The 24,912-nt window shown below is 40.3% G+C and overlaps 1 protein-coding gene across 1 annotated transcript in view; it reads left to right on the top strand.

Annotated features, from left to right (window-relative positions):
• LOC118788100 (chromodomain Y-like protein 2) overlaps nucleotides 1-24,912 on the top strand; it is a 125,154-nt gene that overhangs the window by 10,709 nt on the left and 89,533 nt on the right. Inside the window, exon 2 of the mRNA XM_036543971.1 lies at nucleotides 21,082-21,622. Within this exon, the coding sequence (XP_036399864.1) occupies nucleotides 21,082-21,622 (541 nt within the window). The remainder of the gene's footprint in view (nucleotides 1-21,081; nucleotides 21,623-24,912) is intronic.

The raw sequence follows: 24,912 nt of genomic DNA, 5'->3' as shown, positions 1-24,912 counted from the left end.
TCCTTTACATAGAGAGCCACACCTCCTCCTCTTCTATTGATTCTGTCTTTTCTTAGCAGCTTGTATCCCTCTACATTGTACTCATCCCCATCCCCTGCACCAAGCCACGCCTCTGTAATCCCAACAACATCAAAGTTTCTATTACTCATAACGGTTTCCAGATCGAGAATTTTATTTTTTATGCTTCTAGCATTTAAACAGAGAAATTTCAGGGTACCACGTGTGCCTCTCCTGCCCTCTACCCCTGCCCCCAACTGCCCAGAACCACCTCTATTACAGTGCTGCTCTGACTGATTTACAAGCATTGTTTCCTCTCTACTAATAAGATATTTACCCATAGTGTGTTCTATTCCGGCAGTCTGTCTATCCCTACCCATCTGACTGTATAAACTCCCTGCCCCCCCAGACCCTAGTTTAAATAACCCTCTGCTACTCTAAGTATACGCTGGCCTAGTGCAGCTGTGCCCTCCGGTTCAGGTGCAACCCGTCCCGCTTGTACAGGTCACCCCTGTTCCAAAAGGAGTCCCAGTGCCCCATAAACCTGTACCCCTCTTTCCTACACCAGGTTTGTAACCACGTGTTAAACTTCCATATAAAGGCTTGCTTCCCTTTGCTTGCACGTGGTACTGGTAGAATTCCAGAGAAGACTACCGTGGAGGTTCTGCTCCTAATCTTCCCCGCTAGCTCAATAAATTTTTCTTGCAGAACCCCGAACCTACCCTTTCCTATGTCATTGGTTCCAACATGGACCATGACCACCGGATCCTCCCCCGCTCTGACCAGGAGCTTGTCCGCGCTCTCCAGGAGGTCTCCAACCTGGGCACCAGGCAGGCAACAGATCATGCGAGATTCCTTGTCGCGCAAACACACTATGCTATCTACCCCTCTAATGACTGAATCCCCCACTATCACCAACTCCCTTTTCTTGGAGGATGAGGCCACCTGGGTGCCCTGGGGCTCTTCAGTCCTCCCACTCTCAGGATCGTGGGTCAACTCGTTCTGCAGTGGCACGAAACGGTTGGTCACCGCGATCTCTGGAGATGCTGCCCCTCTTGGAATTTTGTGCCCCTTTCTACGCCTACGCCCTACTGTAACCCAGCTCTCTCGCCCTATCTGGTCTGTATCTTCCCCCCTACCCGGCTTGGGTGAGCACACTATCTCTCTATAGGGCGTACTAATCAGTTCCTGGAACTCTAACAATTCAGGATTACTGTGGAGTCCAGCTAGTTGGGCCTCGAGATCAAGAATCTTGTTCTCCAAGTGCTCAACAAGTCGGCAACGGTCGCAGATGAACTCATTCTGGAGGTCTCCCTCCAGAAATCCGATCATCCGGCAACTCTCGCACAGTTTTGGCCATATTTTTTCCCCTAACTGAAGACGCTTTCCCTAAATAAGGATTTACTGCCGAGACAGAATTACCAGCTAAAAAAGTGCTAAAAGCACCGAGGTGGCTCAGAACAGTCAAAAGGCAGAAATCAAGCGCAATAAATGCCACTTAGCCTAATACAATAAAACTACGTTTACAGTTCAGCAGACGCGCTAACACAACCAGAATCAGAATATCCTAAAATCTGACGCTGAAAAATAGTAGAAAAAGGTAAAAAAGCGACCTGGCTAGCTAGCTAAACTACCCGGATGCTGAATTATTTAGAATTATTTAGAGATTTTCTCCTGAAGACTAGTAACTGCTTAAATTTTTGATGCCAAAATGACATTTAAAATGCTAACATTAAGCATTGTGTATAGCGCCCATCTTAGTATGTCATCACGAACAGCCACCCCGACAGGTCTGTTTGAGGAAGTAAAGTAATGTCTGTGTCAGTGACGGTTCGGACAGTTTCAGACAGGTTTGAGTGACAATGGAGACACTCACCATTTACCAGATAGTCCAGAGTTAGTCCGTAGGCTGACCAGTGGAGACAAGGCATAACATACATTTATCCGTATATGCTGCCTTATATCTATGTGGGATTTCTTAACAGATTTAACAAAATGATTCAGTGCAATCAGTGTTCTGTTAAATTTATTTACACCAGACATTCCACATTTGCTAATCTTTCTGGTCTTTCATATGCCACTTCCTGTGTGCTTGTCATAGTCACTACTGTAGACTATTAGGACATGCCATTGTTGGTTGTAATGTGGCATATTTCCTGGTTGGTCAGTACAAGGTCACACCTTCATCAAACCTCCAACTCATCGAATAGTGTTCCCCAGCCCACTTGCTACCTGTACTGGTGTCTGCATAAAGCTGTCATTTGAGATTAAATACATAGATTTTCCAGACTGTATCTAGCACTCAACATTATGAATTTTAAAATGCTGGTGGACTGAGAGATGGCACTGTGTCTTGTTTTGATGAACAGAAGTATACATAATCACAGTAAATGGAATGAAGAATTTTTAAAAAACTCATTATTCTCCTTAGTTTTTATTTATCACAGATGTTGTTGTATATCCCATTGACCCCCATATTCTACATGTTGTAGGCACACAATATGCACTTTGCACAGAACTGTTGACGGGACTATAAACCTGCACCACTGGTTATTGCACTACTACTGCACATTGTATACTTGGAACTGATATTGCACGTTATTAATGTATATGGAACTGACATTGCATCAACATTGCACATCCTACACTGCACTGATGTCCTTTTTGCACATTTAATGTATATATCCTTTAGTTTATTATATCTTATTTATCTTTCTTACACTCTCTTACCTTTTTATATATTTTCTTTCTTAAATTCTTGTATTTTCTTAATTAATTGTACTTCTTACTCTTAACGGCATTCATAAGTGGAAGGCAAAGGAAGAATTTCATGTGTACAGGGAACTTGTTTCTTTACTGAGCATATGACAATAAACTTTGAACTTTGAATGTTGTAATAACCCAAATACTTGTGGGACCTATATTTACTACCCAGTATAAAAACATAGCAAATGATAGCCAATATGTGAAATGATAGCAGGTCAGGACATTTCAAGGCTTTTATCATTAAAAGATGTTGATTAATTTATTGACGTGTGTGAAAGATTTGCCAATATGAGGCCAACATGAAACAGTGTTAGCACATACCATGCTTGCTAGGATAATGGGTGGGATTGAGGCTCTCTTTTTAAATTAATACCTCTTCATTACACCAGCAGGATGGAAAGGTGGAAATCTTGGACAGAAATGCACATAAGGTGTGCATTTTTAGAGCACCATTTTGAACTGGGACCACATGCAGTGTCATGACACACTGAATACGGAACTATTCATAATGATTAAAAAAAGTAGAAAAAAGCTTCTTTTGTGTCGCTCCTCATGTTCCATATGAGGAAGGTTTGGTGTCTTGGTGACTTGGTGCCAAGGACGTTTTTTTTTTTTCTCATTTTCCCCAATAACAGTGGCTTCCCTGCCTTGCTAAACACTCGGTGGCCAGCCAAGACATCTTTTCATACCATCTAGTTAGAAAATTGCCAGTGCTAGATCCCATACATCTGTCATTATTTTAAATTGCCATAACGAATTGCTGCTGTGCAACGTTTGTTTATCTGCCATACATGTGTCTGACTGGAGGAGCACTGTGTAAACCAGTGATAGAACCCCCTGTGCTTCACTGCTTCGGAATAGGATCACATTGCTCTCTGACCCACATATATGATCTTGCTATTGGTTTTCTTCCTGTTTATGTATAGAAGAATTTGGTCACGACATTTGGCAAACCGGGAAATGTTTATATAACTGTCTAGAAGACTGCCTTCTTTTCAATGATGAACTGTTGCAAAAGTGCCAGTGTTAATAACAGGCATAAGACAGGAGATGAAGCACTGTAGTGCAGTCTGTTATTTGTGTACCAAATTAAAAAACAATTGAATTGATTTTGAGTCTGACCTGTTGATTCCTATTCATTGCCAAGTTGATGATTTGAAGGGAAAAATCTCAGCTGCACATCTGTTTGTGCAACAAGTTGAAGAGAATCTCTAACCAAGGCTATGGTAAAGGTAGATTATTTTAGCTTGGCAGTTCAGAATGATTTATTAAGATAATTATTACATAAATGAAAAAAGAAGGAATAAAACTGTGAATATATTGTATTAAATACTCCAGTGACAGTCACCTCATGTTCATATTTGAGGTTTAGATGATTACTGAGGTAACATAAAACATTCTTTAACCATCACAAAGGTATTTAATAAAATATGTTTATTTTGTCTGATTTTTGTTTTCTATCTTCCTCAGTGATAGCCAAGTAATGTACCTGTTTGTTTCCCACCAAACTTGCGCCCTTAATTCATGAAATTTAGTGAGAACACCAGTCTACTTGACTGAAAAATCCCCAACCCACCCCCAGGATTTACTCTGTCTTTAGTCCCCAGAAATGTGTCTCTTTGAAGAAAATAGAAAGCTGCATTGCCATTAACCTCTTAAATATTTCCTTTTCATAATTCATCCTGGTGAATTTTCACCTGAGGGTGCAAACGGGGTGCAACATTGTCAGGACAGGTAGATACCAACTGAGGAAATCACACAGCCAGTTCCTGCTAGCACTGAGAGGTAAACAGGTTGCACGCATTCACTGCAACTTTCCTTGGTCTCTGACAGCAAGAATGCCTGCTGAAAATTTTCTGGGACATCTGCATAATATGATGTGCAGATGTTTCTGCAACAGTTAAGCATTTCACAAACCATAACATTTTTCTCCCATAAAAAGGTCAATGGCATCTATTTAAAGCTGGACGATGCATGACCGATCTTTGATACCATGCTGAAATGTACTGAAGCTGCGGCTGATTTTATCTTTTTTCCAAACAAATTAGATACATCAAAACCTGTGGCTGTCAAGGGAGTGATATGCAGAGGCAAACCTCTGCTCTTATGTGAGAGTGTGGTTTTTAATACATAATCAACATTGTGACAGCTTTCTAAACACTAGGAATGGTGAAGTAATGCTAAAGAAAACCTTTTTTCTTTACTTGCTCCATCGGGGGACCAAGGGGTGAAGGCATTGGGTATATAAACTAATGCAAACATCACTTCTGACACTACAATTAAACTTTCAAGGTGGCAAAGAAATGTGCGATACTTGTGTCAGGATAGTTAAAAACCTCTGTGTAGTCAGTGCTGATAAGCCACGAGAGAACGATTTGGAGAGCACTATAGTGAAGTGTTCTATTCATGAACATTCTGATCTAAATAGTCCTATTTGTCATATTTTGTTATTATCATGGGTGTTTATAGCCGGCTCCAGAGTATATATGAAAATATAGGGAATAAGGAGACATAGGACAAAAAATTGTGCATCCAGTTTTGTCCGTCCAACAGTTTTTGTTTTGCTGGATAGATGAGTGATGAGTCATAAATGAGTTAAAATCAGAAGGATGTGTAAAAATAAGACCTTTATTTTGTTTAACTTTACAAGCTATTTACATGGCAGGTATGCCATGAAGCTGATTTGCAATTGGCAGCATACTGCTAATCCTGTACAATACCCAAAGTGAGGTCCTTTTCAGTCCTTACAAACATTAACATTAATATAATTTAAGTTCATTGGAACACACAGATTTCGTATTATGAAAACATAACAAATGGCTAAACTTGGCCCATTTTGCAATTCTTTTGTATCCTCTCTTTGTTACCTGTCTAATACTCTAATATCCCTCATCTCCATCCATTTGTCTTGTTTCTTTGATATACTCTACTTGATCGTATTTAGCCAATGGCAATGTCGCCTTTTGTAGGCAATAAATGAACATTAGAAATGGGATATACTATTCTGGATTCAGTTTCCATGCGGCTGGTAAGGACATACATGTAATGTTCCCATACATGTAATACTCTTTGACCATATTACAAAATGTTGACCAGCAGGTGGCTGCCATCTTTACTGTTTTTGACTTCTATGTAGCTCACTTGTTAATAGAAATATTAGTCATGTTAATATTAATAGTGCAATATAATCTCCATGTGTGGCTATGCAGGTTTTAATATTCTTGGCCCAAATTGCTCTTCTACTTGCTGATAGCAGTAGGTCCATCTATTTCGAGATCATCTACACCAGTGTTTCTCAGTCCTAATCCTGGAGGCCCACTGTCCTGCATATCTTCTATCTATCCTTGCTCCAAATACACCTGATTGAAATTAGTGTGCATGCTTTTGATTAAATCAGGTGTGCTCAGCTAATCAAAAGTGCCACTGATGAGTTCAGTCAGGTAGGTAGATCAGGGAAAGATGGAAAATGTGCGGAGCAGGGAGCCCCCAGGAGCAGGATTGAGAATCAGTGATCTACACTTTAAAAAGGCTCACTGCTTAATTAGCCAACTAGTTACCTGTCATGCAGCAATTCTACACATTTAAGAACTGATTTACAGTTACAGAACTTCCCTTTAACCAGAATGGTTAGCCAGCTACACTTTCCCCTTTCAGACTATGGGGTTTATTTGTTGGCTAATCTGCTATCTGCATTCCTGAAATGTGCCTTTAACACCCTTAACTCTTAATTCTCTCAAGGAGTAGAATTTTGGAAATTGAAGTTCTTGGAGTTAAATGTGCACCTGTTTCTGTTCAGCTTGTCAGTTTGGTTTTCCAAACTCTCTTGGTTTTCTACTCTCTCTCAAGACTTGACTCCAGGATTACAGTACATTAGTATTAAGGCAGCCAGTAGAAAAGTAGTAAGCCTAAGTAGGCTATAACATTAGCATGTAAATACCTGTGGTGTGTAATTTAGAAGGTTGATCTGAGATGGCTCTCAGTATATCTGGACAAGCCCGAAAATATAAGTGAATATAAGCTGAAGTGTGCCATTATTCTAAAAGGATATGTACTGTTAGCTCTTTTTTAGTTGAGTGTTTTGCTTTCATGGACAGAATGCCTTCCGTCAGTTGCAGAACGTCCACGAAAGCAAAATACTGATGTCTACGAAAGTTCAAGCAGCCTTTGCTTTCGTGAACGGCATGCCTTCTGTAACTGCGGAGTCACAGAATATATTGTGCTAAATCCCTTTCGTGCATATCATACTTTCAGTAATATAGTTAATACAGTTAAGTGGACAAAATGAACATTCGATGGCATGGAATGATGATAGTATAGCACATTTCTTTTGTCCACATAGTGCGAAGTGCATTCAGCCTTTTGTCCACAAAATGAAAAGCACAACAGTCAATTCAGTGCATGACAGGAATCATTCCTTTTGTTTTCTGTGCACGAAAGTGTGTGGTCTCTTAAATACTTCGTGGACACAATGCTAACGTGTTTGTGTTTTTCGTGGACAAAACGCATTACAGTTAATTCAATTAAATTCAATTTTATTTGTATAGCGCTTTACAACACAACTTGTCACAAAGCAGCTTTACATTGTTCCCAGGCCTGAGACCCCCTGAGAGCAAGCCTAAGGCAACAGTAGCAAGGAAAAACTCCCCAATTAACAAGAAGAAACCTTGAGCAGAACCCGGCTCAGAGGGGGAGCCCATCTGCTTCTGGCTGGCACTGGGCAGATAGAATTAGAGAGAGACTTAAAGTTGTACAATGCACTTTAAGACATTTGAGTTTGATAGGCAGCAGTAATTAATGACATAGTAATTATAAAATCTATCCTAGAATGTCCGGTTCTTGGCACACAGTTGGCTTGATGGGCAGGGCAGCGAGGTAGCAGGAATGGAAATTGGGATGTGACGCTTGGGCTACAGCTCCAGGTAGGAGCCCAGAGCAGGGATAGGAAACAAACAGAAAACAGTGATTAGTGGATGTTAAGTGTGGGGATGGAAACAAAAGGCATAAAGGCAAAGAGGGGGAACAGAGGGGGGAAGAGGGATGCATGTGCGTAATAAGGAAAAGTCTCAGCAGATAAGGACTATGGCAGCATACCTAGGGGACGATAGGCAAGGGGCCAGCACAATCATGAGGGTGACCCTAAGGCAGTCAACACCAGACCACAGCCGGATCAGCTGAACACAGAGTACCCAGGCCATGATGTAGTGACAGCAATGACCACTTAGTCCACCAGAGACTCTACAATCAATGTCAGCATGTGCCGTGTCCCTCAACTAAAGAATTTGAAATAAAGATACGTTTTTAGCCTAGACTTAAAGTTGGAGAGAGAGTCTGCTCCCCGAACTTCGGTAGGTAGATTGTTCCACAAAAGAGGGGCTCGGTACGAAAAAGTTCTACCGCCTATAGTACTTTTACCCACCCTTGGCACAATGAGAAGTCCCACGCTTTGGGAACATAGAGTTTGTTTTGGAGTATATGGGCGGGGAAGGTCCTTAAGATAGAGAGGGGCAAGCCCATTTAAAGCTTTAAATGTAAGGAGAAGTATTTTGAAATCAATGCGGTATTTGATAGGTAGCCAATGGAGAGATGCTAATACTGGGGTGATGTGCTCAAAGCACTTTGTTCTGGTTAGAATACAGGCAGCTGCATTTTGAACCAGCTGAAGAGGCTTTAGGGAGGCATATGCACATCCTGACAAGAGGGTATTACACTAGTCCAATCTGGATGTAACAAAAGCGTGGATTAGCTTTTCAACGTCGTGTATTGATAGAATTTTCCTGATTTTGGCAATATTCCTCAAATGAAAGAAAGCAGTCCTGGAGGTGTTTTTTATATGTGTGTCAAAAAGAGAGCTCAGGATCAATCGTGACACCAAGGTCTTTGATGGTTGCACTTGAGGCCAGTGAGACACCATCAAGATTTAATGTGTTATTGGTGAGTTTGCTCCTGATAGACTTTGGGCCGATAACCAATATTTCTGTTTTGTCTTAATTACGAGGAGGAAATTATGGGCCCTCCATGCCTTTATGTCTTTGAGGCAGGCTTCCATGATTGATATTTCCAGTGAGACATCAGGATTGGCCGATATATATAACTGGGTATCATCTGCATAGCAGTGGAAATTAATGCCATGTTTACGAATGATATTTCCAAGAGGGACCATGTATAACGAAAAGAGCAAAGGTCCAAGCACAGATCCTTGTGGTATTCCATGTCTTACTCTGGAGAGTTTGGAGGACTTATTGTTGATGAAGACAGTGATGTGGCTCTTAAAGATAAGACCTGAACCAGGATAGAGACTTTCCAATTATGCCAATAAGGTTCTGAAGTCGGTCTAATAGAATAAGATGATCAATGGTATCGAAGGATGCACTAAGGTCTAGGAGCACAAGTAGGGAGATACAACTATTGTCAGAGAAGTAGGTCATTGATTACTTTAAGGAGAGCGGTTTCCGTGCTATGATGTGGTCTGAATCCAGACTGAAAGACATCCAGAATATTATTGGACTGTAAGAAGGAGCAAAGTTGCTTTGTTACAACTTTTTCTAAGATTTTCGAAAGGAATGTGAGATTTTAGATGGGCCTGTAGTTCGACAGGTCATTCGGGTCTAGAGTGGGCTTCTTCAAAATGGGCTTGATGACTGCTAGCTTGAAGGACTGAGGTACATGTTCGAACATAAGGGAGGCATTTATAAGATTTAATAATGGAGTACCAATTTCAGGTAGCAGCTGTTTTAAGAATCTAGTTGGAATGGGGTCTAGTAGGCAGGTAGCATTTTTAGACAAATTAATTAGGGTGGAGAAGTCGCTAAATTCAATGGGTGTGAAAGAGTCTAAGCATGTGGCTGTTACGTTATCTGAGTTTGGACAGGCCGGGCTGGAGGCAGAATTAGAGGAGATTTTTTGAATTGTGTCACGTATCTTTATGACTTTGCTGTCAAAAAAAATAATGTAGTCATTGCTACTATGAATTGCTGGAATGCAGGGGTTGGCTGATGCAGGGCTCTTAACTAGTCTGGAGATGAAGCTGAACAAATACCTGGGATTGTCCTTGTTTTTCTCTATTAGGGTAGAAAATACGCAGATCTGGCAGCTGTGAGCGCATGCTTGTAGCTGAGAAGACTTTCTTTCCAGGCCAGGAGAAAGACCTGTAATTTGGTGGAGCACCATTTCCTTTCAAGTTTCCGCACAGTTTGTTTGATAGCACAGGTCTGGTCATTATACCAGAGTGCTAGTTGTTTGTCTGGGACTTTTTAAGGGGTGCAACAGCATGTAGGGTATTACGCAGTAAGGACTCAATATTTTTGGTGCGTTGATTTTTTTTAGCCAAATTAACGTTCGAGCATACGTTTAAATATTCTTCGTTGTTCAGACTGTATGATGCAAGGAGCTCATCAATAAACACTTTGGTAGTAGCAGAAGAGATGGTGTGCCTGAGGGAAAATATTGACTCTGAGTTAATGTAACAAGCAAAAGGAAAGTTGAAAGTCACTAGGTAATGGTCGGACAGTACGGGATTATGTGGCATGGTTACTACATTGTTAATTTCAGTGCCATAAGTGAGGGCCAGATCCAGCGTATGGTTGCAGCAATGTGTGGGTTCCACAGGCTGAAAGAATCCAATGGAGTCAATAATGGACAAAAATGCTGTTCTGAAGGGATCATGTTCATTGTCCATATGAATGTTACATGGTTTTGTAATGAATGTATGCGTTTCGTAGCACAGAAGGCATTCTGTCTATGAAAAAAGGTCTGTTACACTTGGCACCCCATAGTTATATGGGTTCAACTTCTGTGTGTGTTAAGCATTTATTTCAATACAAGAGTATAATGCTCATTTCACAAATAAGCTGAACAAACCAATACTGCCTGTAGTGAACTCCCTAACAACAAAGAAAGACTATTGTATAGCAAAACTTTCACTGTCAACAACAGGTCAGTGGTTATTTGAATATCAGTGTCAGCAGCACTGTTGATCTCTCAGGAACAGTGAAATTACAGCTAGCTAGTGTGTCCTGCACTCTCACAAACAGTAAGGAGGATTACTGTTTACTAATGTAGATAATAAAGAATAAAAAGTAAAAATGTGTGTCCATCTTTAACATGCCACACATCCTGCTTGAGTAAGTGAAGGTTAGTTTGTGGTGGTATGAGAATTGCTGTACTTTTAGTCATTTAGTCAAAATTTGTAATCACATTCATAGTCAGAATTCATGCACTGTAAAAGAGATTATCAATTGACTTTTGTACTTTTGACTATTTGTACTCTGATTTCCTTGTATAAATTGTCATGAAATACAGTGTAGGCTATTACAAATAGATAGCAGCTTTATAATCAAAATAAATGAAACAGCTAAATAAAAATACCAATACCAAATATCAACATATTTATTCTCTTTCATTTCTTGTAGTTTACAGAAGAAATGTGTTGGTCATGTCTTTTTGTGAGGTTCTTCTCATTGCTGTTTTACTGAGGCAATGTTTAAGAATGTATTGTTGTTATAATGTAAGAATTTCTTGTGCCTGACCTGCAGAAATCAGAAGAGGGCTTGTCAGTAATGGTTATACACCTACCTTACACCTAATCGGCTATAAAAATGACTTTGAATATTTGGTTTCCTGTGGGAATGTGCATAAGTTGGTCACTACTGTTTCATTATTGTTCATCATATTGTTCATGGAGGTGGTTGTGTAATGGTGTAGGGAACATTTTCTTGATACACATTAGGCACCTTAATACCAATTGAGCATTGTTTAAATGCCACAGCCTACCTATGCTATCATGTCAGCATAGAGCAGAATCTCTTAGGAATGTTTCCAGCACCTAGTTGAATCCATGCCACAAAGAATTCAGGCCGTTCTGGGGGCAAAGGAGGGTCCTAATAAAATGGTCACTGGTGTATATTTATAGTATTACAGTATTACAGGTATATGTTGGTTAATGAAGTATCTAAGAACAAAACTTTTATGATAAAGTTATAGATAATAAATTGATAAACAATTAGAAGCGTTATTTTTGTTGCCAGAAAAAGGGCTCCTGAGTGGCTCACCTGGTAAAAGTATTGCTGTTATGAGTGCAAGGTGGAGCACTATGGCCCAGGTAATGATGAGGAGTCCATAGCAGTGGAACAGATTTGCTTCATTCTGCAGAATTAACAGGAAGCAATTTAAAGCAGTGGAAATGCACTTGCATTTTAAATGTAAGCAAATGTTTGAGAGAATGCTCACCTGAATTTACAGCTAGATAGTCAAGTGCAGCCATCATTTCTTATTGTCTTTTCTTTATAGTATGAGTGCAGCCAAACTGGGGTCGTCTTTTGGGGTTGATAGCAATTTATATAAAATAACATTCTCTCATTTCAAGGGCGTATTGGGAGAAGTCCACTAGAGGCAGATAGATTTCTCTGAAGTTCAAATATCTTCCTTACAATACAATACAAAGTATAACACAAAGTAAAGGTCACAAGGTGACAATTGCTTGCTTGCTACTGGTGTTAGCTCAGTGGAGTTGAAGGTGCCATAATTCAACCTCAACACAATGAAACTAACATGGTACTCCTCTTATACTGAAATACAGGTGCCAGTGTGTGCATAGGGGGAAGCAACACACAGAGGGGTGGATCAGAGATACAGTATATACGCTGAGCACAGTGTTCATGTATTGATTGGCAGTGCTTTCATCCTGTTAGAATTGAATTACAGATAACTCGCGAGATTGAGGAGTTTTCAACATTTCATCTTTGAAATGCTCAGGCTTCTTTTCCAACTCTGGATTTCTAATGAAACAGTGGTATGATAGTCCTCCTAGGAAAATTGTAACAAGTGTCGATATTCATCAGAAGTTGTCCAGTATTTCCGGAATAGTCAGCACACCCCTACTCTAGACACTAAAAAGCATATCACAGAAAGGGCAGAATTATTAAAAGTTTATAGTTCAATAGTCAATAGTTCAGATTTAATTTTAGCCTTTTCTGTTCTAAATACTGCAAATTTATTATAGCATTTTCAAATTATTTGTTTACACTGAGAGTCTGATCAACTTGTTGGCTATCTGCTCAGTTTCAGATGAAGTAATTTCAAAAGAAGTAGTCTTCACCTGCCCGCTACAAACTTAAATGTTTTTTACTATATGTGCTACAATGTAAATGCATTACATCTGCCCCTAAGGAATGTTTTGAGGAAAGATGTATCTGGTGTAATGCTACAGTACTCTCCATATGAGGATCCCTCTTGGTGTAGCTGCCACAAAGGGTTGAATGTCTTTAATTTGTTGCTCAGGGATTTACGGACTTGAAAAACACTCAGTGGGAGACAAAATGGAATATTATCAAATGGTTGTTGCAGCATGGGATATATTGCAGTATCACAGCTTATAGAAACAGGTGAAAAAGAGGCATCAGGTCAGCCCTTAAGGAGTACATAGAGGGAATAAGTGCCAATAGACAAAATCAATTGCTGTCGTCATTACATGTGGAGAATGAAACATTGACTTTAGTGGGAACTGGACAGAGGAAAGAGATGTTGACTGTAATAATTTCATTACATGAAAATCTGAATTTGAATTGGTATATTTAAGACAATTACTGTCAGCACTGCAGTTTTAAAAAAAAAATCCTGAGTAAATACTCCTTTGTTGTGAAGCTGAAATGAGAGTGTAAATCATTGACAAAATTCACAAGGCGTGCTTGTTAACGGTATTCACTGATGAACACATTGATGTGAGTGGCACAGAACAGCTGAAAATATGCATTCACCATGTTGGCCATTGAAATTAATGTGAGGTTTATGGAGATTTTCCTTGGCGTATGTTTTCCCGTAAAGCAAAGTGCATTACAGACAGCTATAATCATTCATCCCCTGTTAATGAAATGGTGTCCGCAGGCTTCACTGCTCTGTGGCTAAGGTTGTGATAGTCCATGGCTCCTGCCTTACCTCGATCCCACAGTATAGGTAAGTTAGGAGCTCTTACACCTCAAAAGAATCACACCTGCTAACAATGGAACAACCTGGAGTAGCAGATAATGGTGGCAGAGTGAATAACATCAAAATACATATACAAAGACTTGGAGTGCTTTGTTCACATAATGCAGGTGTCAAACATGGAAATTACTGCATGAATGTTTAGCCATACCACTTGCTAGAAACAGTGCTGACACAGCTGAGAAGGTGGCTGCATTCCTTTCAGCAAAAAAAAAAAACCTGCAAGAAATGTCAATCTCAAATGCAGATAATCTAATGACAGCAATAGGTCTGTGCCCAACTAGTGAGGAAGCAGAATAGATTCACTTTGCATGTTCCCGAAAGGCAGGCATCTAACTCTGCCTGTCTGTCACAAGGTGCAGGTCAGGACTGAGGACACAGGCTTTTATAGACTAATTTTCTGCTGTCCATTCAACACTAAACAATGGAGACAGGCCACATTAAGTCATTCTATCGCTGCTACCAGATTGTGACTTTACACTGAATCTTCGATTCTGTTGTTACTGCTGTGATGGCTTGCAGAATTTTAGGATACAAGCAGCCTCTCAAATAGTACTCCATCCTGAAGTACATTTCAAGAGAGAAGGCACAGAGACATGTCATTGCCAGCCAGCAAACCGAAGGTGGCTTCAAAGCAATATTCTCAAAAGCAGAGAAGATTGCTACTTCAGTTGAGGTAGTTCCAACAAAGAAGTGAATTGCCTGAAGAAACACCACAGAAAAAACTGAAGGCTGAATTTGTTTTACTACTTCATTATCCACATTATAAGATAAATGAAGGTTATATTCTCTGAGTGAGGAAGCTGCAATGAAGGCTGCTTACCTGATTGCGTAGGTAATGTTGCATGCTAGCAGAGACAGTCAAATGTCACTCATCAGTAGGCGATTACTGGCATCAGAGAAGTGAGCAGGAAGTGAAGAAATGGAAACACAAATATGGAGGCAGTGAAAATTGTAGAAAAACTGCTGCAGTATTGGATGAGGCCTAATAGCAGGCCAGCATGGTGCTCTTCCTCAGTTTCATTGCATTCTACAAAGAAAGGCCTAAAAAGAAAGATGCTAGGATGGAAACAGACATTATTGTATCATAATATGCTTCTCTACTAAGTGCAGCATGGTAGAATTTTCCACAGAATACGCTTCCAGTCACAAACACAGCTGACGCAACAGAACCACTTACAAACAGAATGCACTCGTTCTTCAGCAACCAGAAGGGAGGGTTTTCTTCTGATTAGCTGGGTTGTTTTGCTGTTTCCTTGGAGCCCAGGAAGATTCAGCAGTAAGAGATTCAAATAAAATGAATGGTGGTGGGGTTGGTTCACGTGCATTTAATGACTTTGAATTAGGCAGTCAGAGTAACACATGGTAGCACTGTGTGTAGAAAGTAAATTTAACTATATGGCCAATCCAGGAATATCTCAGACTCTGTAGCCTAGATATTAGTTGGGATAGCAATAGACATCTACCAAGTTACAAGTTGGTATTCTTACTACACAACTATACAGCATGCCCTTTTCGGTGTGTCCTACAGAAAAACTGACCCTCACAAATATTTACTTTTGCACCTTAATCTTAACCTTACTTGTACACACTGGATTGAGATATACCTTCATATACCCAGACAATATTGGAAAGAATAGAGAAAATCTTGGGTTGCGTATGTTAGGAATATTGCATATTTACTGTGCGTACGGTACTGTGAGCATATTTTTTATGTGTCATATTCATATCAATATTCTGAGTGCCAGACATTTATTTATATGCATGTACATGTTCTTACAATTCCTACATGTGAGGGGCTTGGCTGGTCTGTATGCTGAAAGCATATTTGTTATACATTAGACATGAATATGGCAATAAAGGTCAGGAGGATGTAATGAGCTCAATTGTACAATACTGGTGAACATGAGCTAGATCCAGGATTGTTGAGAGAGGGGGAAATGTGCAATGTACCAATATTTTCATGTTACCTTTACTGTAACTGCATTTGCAGTCATTTTACACTAGCTAGGTCATGGGACGTAAATCATAATGAAAGTTTTGAGTTTCTTTTTTTTTTTTTTCAATTTCTGTGCCATCAACAGCACCAACAAGGAATATACAAACTCAGGATCACTGTTCAAACAACAGTTTGTGATAATTTGTTTCGCATAATTGCTATGCAAATAAACAGCTCTTTGTATCACTGAATTTCATGCTACAACCTGCTGTGGTATACCATGCTTTGCTGCTCTGCAAAGACTGAAGACATGGCTCAGACATGGCAATACAGATGAGCCACTCTCTGTACTTACATGCTGTGCACAGAAATGTAAGAGTAGGCAAATGCTCTGGGGCACAGCAGAGGCTCTTATATTCAATGCAAAGGGTGTGTTCTAATAAGGATAAGCCTTTTATTTTAAACATAATGGAGAATAGCTGAAGAACTTTTTCAAATGTATACTGTATTAAGGTATTATCAGCAGCGTATTTGAAATGGGACTTTATGGAAGATCGATCCCTATTGTGTTTGAAATAATTTAAATCCTTTGTGGTCTTTGCCAACAGTAAAAAAATGTAAGAGCAATTGTAGGCTATGTATATATGTATAAGTAATTTGTGTGTTTCGTATTGCGCATTCTGGCAGAGCTGCAGAAAGGTCAGCACTTCCTTTTGGAACAGCAACAATACATTGAGTCATAATGAAAAACAGTTAAGGTTTCATCATCATTCTACTCTGGTTTCTCATCAGTGATGTTTGATTAGAGTTTTACCATTCATAAATTGTCTGGCTTATATTAAGTAATATTATAATTAATATTATAGCAAGGTTATAATTATTAACACAAAGTTTATTCATTTAATTTCTTAACTAAATTCACATAATAATTCACCAAAGGGTTACGTGTCTTATTCTTGTTCTGTGGAATGTAAGAACATACTGACATGTTCAAATTGTAGGGACAACATCAGGCTGTCCTATATTATGTATGTAAAATTGTACAACCGTGCTTATTCACACTATTCTATAGGTAAATACTTTGTATAGATTTCATCTAATCTCATTTTAACTAAAAACAACAGTAAAATTTGCTCAGTAAATTAAACAACGTCATGCTGTAGCTTTCGCAATAGCCCACAAACTACGGACAATCTGCGCTGTTTCGCGAGCATAATCATTTACTCTATTTAGGCAGTGGTGTCAATTATTCTGTGAATTATTTGTTTTATTGTTAATCAAGGAGGATAAAGGGGAACAGGTTGAAAGTAATAATAGATTTAAATGTAATGTTTCAGCCTCCCCTGTTTCCAGCTCACCAGTCGCCACTGTCAGAAAAATCAGAACATATTTTTCATACTATGTAGCGCACATGGTTTGTTATGTTTTCATTAGCGTTATAAAGCTTCTAATAGTTTTAGCATTTGCTAACTTTTTTAGGTAGAATTTTTCCAATCTCGTGTTCTAATCGCACCAGTTTTTTCTTACGCCCTAAACAGCTAATCACACTGGTGTGAACGCCATTGGCGCGCTTAGGCAGAGGATGTCAGTTGAGTAGGCGGTCCTTCAGTGTGGCCCAGGACGCATTTGCGTTCACACTGCTAAGGCCAGGTTCACCCTACATAACTTTCAAAGTCGTCAGATCGCTGTAGGGGAGACCAGGGATGGTTGTAACACTTTTTGCGATTTTCCCAATAAATCAAAAACTATTTACACTGGAATAGCCAGTTTGCTATATTATAAACGTCAGTTGTCAACTACTGAAACAATGTATTTAAGTGATTTTATGAAATATGTAATGGTTGCAAAATTGATTTAAATACAGTCACCTCACCATTACAACCATCCCGTCCGCGTCTGTGACTAGGGATGGTGCAAAGTCGCTGTCACTGAAAATATCTCTATTAAAAGGCCAAATTCCAGTGCATGCAAACCCTGCCTGAATATCTGATGGCGATGCAGCCAGGGGAAGAGCACTCATCGCAATGCTCGGCAGATCATAAATGGTCATTGTGACTCCTGGATGAGCTTTCATCCAACTGTCACAGCAGTTGTTGACGAGCCTCTTCAGTGGCCCATATACACTGTGATCTAAGGGCTGCAGTTTATGGGAACAGTGTGTGGGGAATTAGAGGAGGATGATCCCATGGCTCCTGCAAAAATCAATCCCCTCCAAAGAAAGGTGGGAGGAATAATTGTCCAGAGGTAGCAGCACTTTTGACTCCAGTGAGGACTTAGTGTGAGTCTGGAAGTGCTTGAGAAAGACCAAAAAGCCTTCCTCTTGCATCCATCCAGACCCATTTGCTATACCAATAGGTGGGCCACCAGGAGGGCCATTGTTGGTAAAGAAAGGGTGGAACTTTTTGCGGGGGAATATGAGTAATGATGGGATGGAATTTCCCAAGGCATTTACAGCACACGCAAGTGTGATGAGAGTACCCCGTTCTGCAAATGTCACTGCGCCGACTTGTTTGACTCTCTTTCTGGCCACAATTTTTCCAGGATTTTGGACAGTGTTGATTCCTGTCTCGTCCATATTCCAGATGTCTTGTGCAGCAAATTGGTGTTTGGTCAGGACAGCAGACAGGTTGTCAAAAAACTTGTTGACATTTGTTTTATTGAAGCTTGTAGCCCGCGAGAGGCTGGTAGCCTGAGGGATTCATATAGAAAGGGTAGGGTGTCTTTTCAAAAAAGCTGTAAACCAGTCAGCTCCAGCCATCCCTTTCTCTGCCCAGGTTTCAGGATTAGTTTCAGTTGTAGGCCTTTGCTAAATCATAGGCAAACTTCTGTACCTAAAATGAATAAATTTTTGTGAATTACTTGAATACATAATAAATCTACATATAGCCTAATCTAGCTTAATATGTACCTCCTTTGGGCTCAACCCATAGTACAAATCAGCTGCCTCCATCAGGTAGTTTCTCAGGATTTCCTGTTCTGCGGAGAAAACCCTCTTGAGGGTCCAGTACCCTACTCCGGGAAGTGATTTGAATCCCTGGCACTCCAGCTTCTGCCTCTTCTTGTGAAAATGGTACAGGGTCACATGGCAAATGCCATACGATTTGGTCACTCCCCTGACTGATTTGCCTTGTTTTATTTCATCTGAAGCCCTCTCCAGCAAAGGAAATGGGACTCCCCTGTCTGTCTTCCTCTTTCTGATATTTGGCATGCTGCAAGCAAACACATGTGTTTCCACTGACTATTAGCATGCAACTGATTATCAATAACTTAGCGTGTAATCTAGTTTGTGTGGGCCTAATACATGAGCTTATTGTATATTGTTTCATTTATCTAACATTGCCTTCATTCTTTTTTATAATAATGAACAAGAACTGACATGAGAGAGAACTGTGCTGAGCATTTACCTCAGTTACTGCCTCTCTTGTTTGATGTGACAGACTTCTTGTGCAGCACAGTCAGATGAAAAAAAATTCTCTGAAGATGTTGTCAGGCAGTTGCTAGGATAAACAATGAGCTCTTAAAGCTATGGTGTGATATTTGGTGATCAAGCAATGCAAGGGAACAGTGAGCATTCCATTAACCAAGGTATTTCCATACAAATTAAATGATTTATGTTGATGATGTTGATGATCTCTGTTTTTAAAATATAAATGAAAGTCACATAGGGATATTACTTAGAATATCAGGATTGTGTTACTGTCACATGTGTTACGTCTCATCCATCTCCACCAGGCTATATAGTAGATGGATGCACTGTATTTTTTGATCCATTCTGAATTTGCATCACAATTTTGTTTCCTATGTATCTGCAATTGCCCATTAGTGACCTTGCTGAAATTTATTTGGATTTGTTTTGGGTAATAAAATTACAACCAAAGTCTCAGTGCCCCGAGAGCTTTCTGTTACCAGTATGGCATTATCCTTTGAGTGGACAGTCTCTCTACAGAGAAGTGTTTCTTTATTCTTAGTTTAATAAAAATCTGAAATAAACAGAAAGGTGGTGTAGTTTATGTGTTTGAACTGGTGAGCTGTATACTACAAACCATAGGGACTTTATCAACATCAGGATATGAATGTAGAGAAGTTGTGACAGAGTGCTGTCACTACGGTTGAATATGCGCTCTGATTGCCATACCAACGAGCCTGGCTCTTTGGCGTTGTGGTCAAAGCTGCAGGTTGATACCCTGTTGACCTGGGTTTGAGGCCGGGTGGGGTGATGGCTCTCGCCCTTTGCTACAGAAGTATACAACTGCTTCAACAGAGGAACACAAAGGTACACACAGAATTTTGGATGGGGGTGCATCAGGAAAAAGGAAACATTGAATTGTTCTGTTAATACAGGAATTTAATGATCTTGTTTGACTATTTGGAAGGAAGATTAAGATTTTAAATTGACCCTTGGTGATATCAAAATACACGTAACTGCATACTTTTGCCTGATCTTGGATGTTGTGTTGCCCAAAAGTCATGTTGTTGTTATAGGGAAAGCAGGTTTGTTTCACATGAACAAAAGATGGTTATTGCATTGTTTTAATATGTAAGCAAGATGAATATCTAGACTCACATTTAATAAATGTTTTTAATTCATAATTAATGTGTACAGGTGCCTTGAAGAAAAGCATAAGCCATATCTGTCTCTGAAGGTTGTGATAATGCCATGGAAGGTTCTTTTAATTCATTTTAATTTTTTTAAAGCTACATAATTTCCAACCCTTGCATCCTTATTGAAAAACATACCATCAGTGTTATAAATATTAAACAGACTAGTTGCCTTTATTTCATAAATACTGCAGTTTAATGACCAGGCCTAATACACTTTCAGTGTTGTCTCTGTGAGCTGAGCTCCATTCTGCCAACCTGGAAGACTTGAATGGAAGAAACCCAACATAACAATATGTTTTGGATAAATCCAGGAAGTCTGGCAAAATCAGAATGTACACAACACAGTTATATATAGTCTGTGCATTAGTGTAGAGTTGTTTAGAGCCTCAGTTGGGCTCAGTTGAGTGGCTAACCATGAGGATATAAATACATAGGAATAGAAATCGAGAGAAGTGGTGGTTGCGTTTAGGTGTGTTGCGAGGCTGTGTTGACATGTTATAACACCAACACAAAAATGAGTTGTGGTGAAAGGCTGGTTGCTTGCCAAATGAGCCAGAAATGGGGGAGATGGTGATAAGGAGGAAATGCACAGAAGTTATTTAAGTTTAGGTGTGTCTTTTTAAATATATGTAACAAGTGAGGACATTACATACATATTTTGAATAATATAAAACCTAAGTGAGCTGTTAGTTTGAACAGAATGTTATCCAGGGCCTTCACATCAAATGGATCTCTTCCTCTTGTTGTTCTAACACTGTCTCTCTGTGTCTTCCATGTGTCCTGGAATCACGGTGCTTCAGGTGGACAGAATAGTAGACAAACGAAAGAACAAAAAAGGCAAATGGGAGTATCTGATCCGGTGGAAGGGTTACGGCAGCAACGAGGACACTTGGGAACCGGAGCACCACCTGCAGCACTGCGAGGAGTTCATCCACCAGTTTAACTCTCTGCACAGCCATAAGGACCGGCACTCCAGGCCGGGCCGGCAGAGCAACAGTGCCCACCCCCCCTGCCGGACAGGAGGCAGCGAGGCCGCCCGGGCCCGGGGCGAGCCGCGCAGGAGGAAAAGGACTAGTGCTGCAGGCTCACAGAAGCAGAGGCGGGGGAGCAGCGGCAGCAAAGCCACTGCAAATAAGGTGACCAGGACTGTGACCTACAGGAACACACAGAGCGGACTGCAATTCATGCCTGTCAGGAAGCCACACAATGGATTACAAAATGGGAACTTGGACCCCCTGCCTTATGGAAATACCACCAGAGCACACAAAATCCCATCTGACAGCGTGGACCAAATGCTGGAGGAGCTGAACGTGAGCAAGACTCCCCTTGTGAATGAATTGGGTAAGGATTCATCATATTGTGCTAAGTGTGACTTTTGAGTGGATGCATTCTATTTTTAGTGTGGTTGCCTGGTTGCTTCAGCTCGCACTCTTCTGTTACAAACTTTTTTAACTGCTGCAGCTCTGCAAATTCTGCCTCTACATGCATAAATTATGTATCAAAACAGAGCAACACTTGTGCAGATTCTCACAATGTCGATTCAGCGCTATGACGAACGGTTTTTGAATTATGTTCAGTGTTTGGTATCCCCTTGCTCTTTTGAGATTAACATTCGATATTTAAATTGTTGCAACGGAGCCAATCAGAGAGACGTACTGTTACTCTTCTGTGTCAGGCTCCACCATGGCTCTGGCTCCACCACAAGAGACAGAGCACGTTTGCAGGGAGAGGGAGAGGGAGACGGCAAGCCCAATATACAAAAACTCCCGATTTCACTTCCGCATTAGAACGTATTTTAAAACTGCTGGATCTCCGCGAATCCCGGCTCTAAACGCATTTTGTAGCAGAGCTGAAACGAGTTGGTCGTGTGAGCCCTGTGTAAAGCCAGTGGGGTAGCAGGTAACCGAGCAGTTTCAGCGGTTGTGTCACTCCCTGAGACTTGATTAGATAGCGTTGTTTCCGATAGGAAAAAAAGCAGATTGTCTTTAGCTCAGTTGGTAACGACGCTGCCCATAAGAGTTTAGGTGAGCAACAAGAACATAGGTTTGAAATCTATGTCAATTCTGCCTCTACACACATAAATTATACATCAAAATAGAAGTGCGCTTGTGCAGATTCTAACCGTGCCTTGATGAACGGTTTTTGAATTATGAGCCAAAATAGACTCCCAATTCAATCTTCGCTCTAAGTCATGTAAACATATTCCTTTGTCAAAGGGAGCTCACAGCGTCAAATAGAGGGGAGAGACGGCACACGGCAACTCAAATAGTGCATATGCTCAATAATGCACACAGGCAACCACACTTCGCATTTTCTTCAGAAAATGCACACAAATCTAGTTATTATTATTGGTGTGGTTGCCCAAAGGCAGCTGCCTGCTCCTATGAACCTACATGTTAATGTGTCCCTTATTATTATTAGTGTGGTTGTTATTATTATTATTATTATTATTAGAGGCCAAGCACCGAAGGTGCTAGGCACCTATTGTAATTGTTAGAATTTTTCACTATTATTATTATACTTTCTCCTCTGGGAGTCTATGACAGCCCATAGAATCCCTTAGTGGATTTTTATGAAATTTGGTACATTGATAGAGGATAGTCCAAAGTATCCAGGCCTCAAATTTGGGGTCAATCCATCCAACTCTGTAGCGCCACCAACAGGCCAAACTTCAAGGTACACTTTTACTTATAACTTTTGAACCGTTTGTCCTAGAGTTGTGATCTTTTCCCCCCTGAATCCTTGGGTCATGACGATTCGAATGCACCCATTGACGTTAAAGTCCGCCATATTGGATTTTCCACCATTTTGAATTTTTCGAAAAACCTACTTTTGCGAACTAGTTCTAGGTCGTTGATCCTATCACCACCAAATGTGGTCCATATCATCTACAGACGGGTGTGACCAAAATCTATTCAAAGAATTTTGCTAGGACAACAGATGTGGCTAGAATTTTGCTAGGACAACAGATGTGGCCGCTGTCGACCAATGAATTTCCATGCTGAAGACACCAAAACAGGAAGTGAGCAATGCTAGTCAGCAATGCTAGATTGCAGTCATGCCAAAATTGCTATACTTTATTGCCACGGGGAATATTGGGTACCCACTAAGTTTCATGAAATTTCGCCATGGGGGGGGCGCTATACCAGAAAACAGAGAAAAAAATTCAAATGCCTATAGCTTTGGAACCTACGCAGATGTTTCAACCAAATTTCTTGTGCATCATCACAGTGAAGGACCTAGGTGGGAAAGCATGAAACCTGTGTGTCGGCCATTTTGTTTTTCGGCCATCTTGGTATAATCATTTTTTCAGGCCGTAGAAGCCCTAGGTGGATGTTGGTGGAATCTGGCACCCTCATAGAGAACAGTCCAAGGTATCTAGGCACCAAATTTGGAGTCAATCTGTCAATCCCTGTAGCGCCACCAACAGGCCAAATTTCAGAAAACATTTTTGCTTATTACTTTTGAACCGTTTGTCCTAGAGTTGTGATCCTTATTTCAGCTGAATCCCTGGGTCATGATGAATTGAATAGACTCATCTACTGTAATGGATTTTTGGAAAAGAAAATCACATTTTCAATTTGTCGAAAAACCTACTTTTGGGAACTAGTCCTAGACCGTTGATCCTATCAGCACCAAATTTGGTCCGTATCATCTACAGAGGGTTCTGACCAAATGTTATTCAAAGAATTTTGCTAGGACAACAGATGTGGCTAGAATTTTGCTAGGACAACAGATGTGGCCGCTGTCGTCCAATGAATTTCCATGCTGAAGACACCAAAACAGGAAGTGAGCAATGCTAGTCAGCAATGCTAGATTGCAGTCATGCCAAAATTGCTATACTTTATTGCCACGGGGAATATTGGGTACCCACTAAGTTTCATGAAATTTCGCCATGGGGGGGGCGCTATACCAGAAAACAGAGAAAAAAATTCAAATGCCTATAGCTTTGGAACCTACGCAGATGTTTCAACCAAATTTCTTGTGCATCATCACAGTGAAGGACCTAGGTGGGAAAGCATGAAACCTGTGTGTCGGCCATTTTGTTTTTCGGCCATCTTGGTATAATCATTTTTTCAGGCCGTAGAAGCCCTAGGTGGATGTTGGTGGAATCTGGCACCCTCATAGAGAACAGTCCAAGGTATCTAGGCACCAAATTTGGAGTCAATCTGTCAATCCCTGTAGCGCCACCAACAGGCCAAATTTCAGAAAACATTTTTGCTTATTACTTTTGAACCGTTTGTCCTAGAGTTGTGATCCTTATTTCAGCTGAATCCCTGGGTCATGATGAATTGAATAGACTCATCTACTGTAATGGATTTTTGGAAAAGAAAATCACATTTTCAATTTGTCGAAAAACCTACTTTTGGGAACTAGTCCTAGACCGTTGATCCTATCAGCACCAAATTTGGTCCGTATCATCTACAGAGGGTTCTGACCAAATGTTATTCAAAGAATTTTGCTAGGGCAAACGATACGGCCGCTGTTGTCCAATGAAATTCCATGGTGAAGACACCAAAACAGGAAGTGAGTCATATCTCAGCAATGCTTTGTTGGAGTGGGCGTTATATAATTAAGAAATCATGTAAATACCCATTATTCTGGCAGAAAAGCAGATATTTCAACTAAAT

The sequence above is a fragment of the Megalops cyprinoides genome, chromosome 13, assembly GCF_013368585.1.
Source record: "Megalops cyprinoides isolate fMegCyp1 chromosome 13, fMegCyp1.pri, whole genome shotgun sequence".
Classification (NCBI taxonomy): domain Eukaryota; kingdom Metazoa; phylum Chordata; class Actinopteri; order Elopiformes; family Megalopidae; genus Megalops; species Megalops cyprinoides.
The sequence above is the reverse complement of the archived record's forward strand: the minus strand, read 5'-3'. Positions and strand labels throughout refer to the sequence as shown.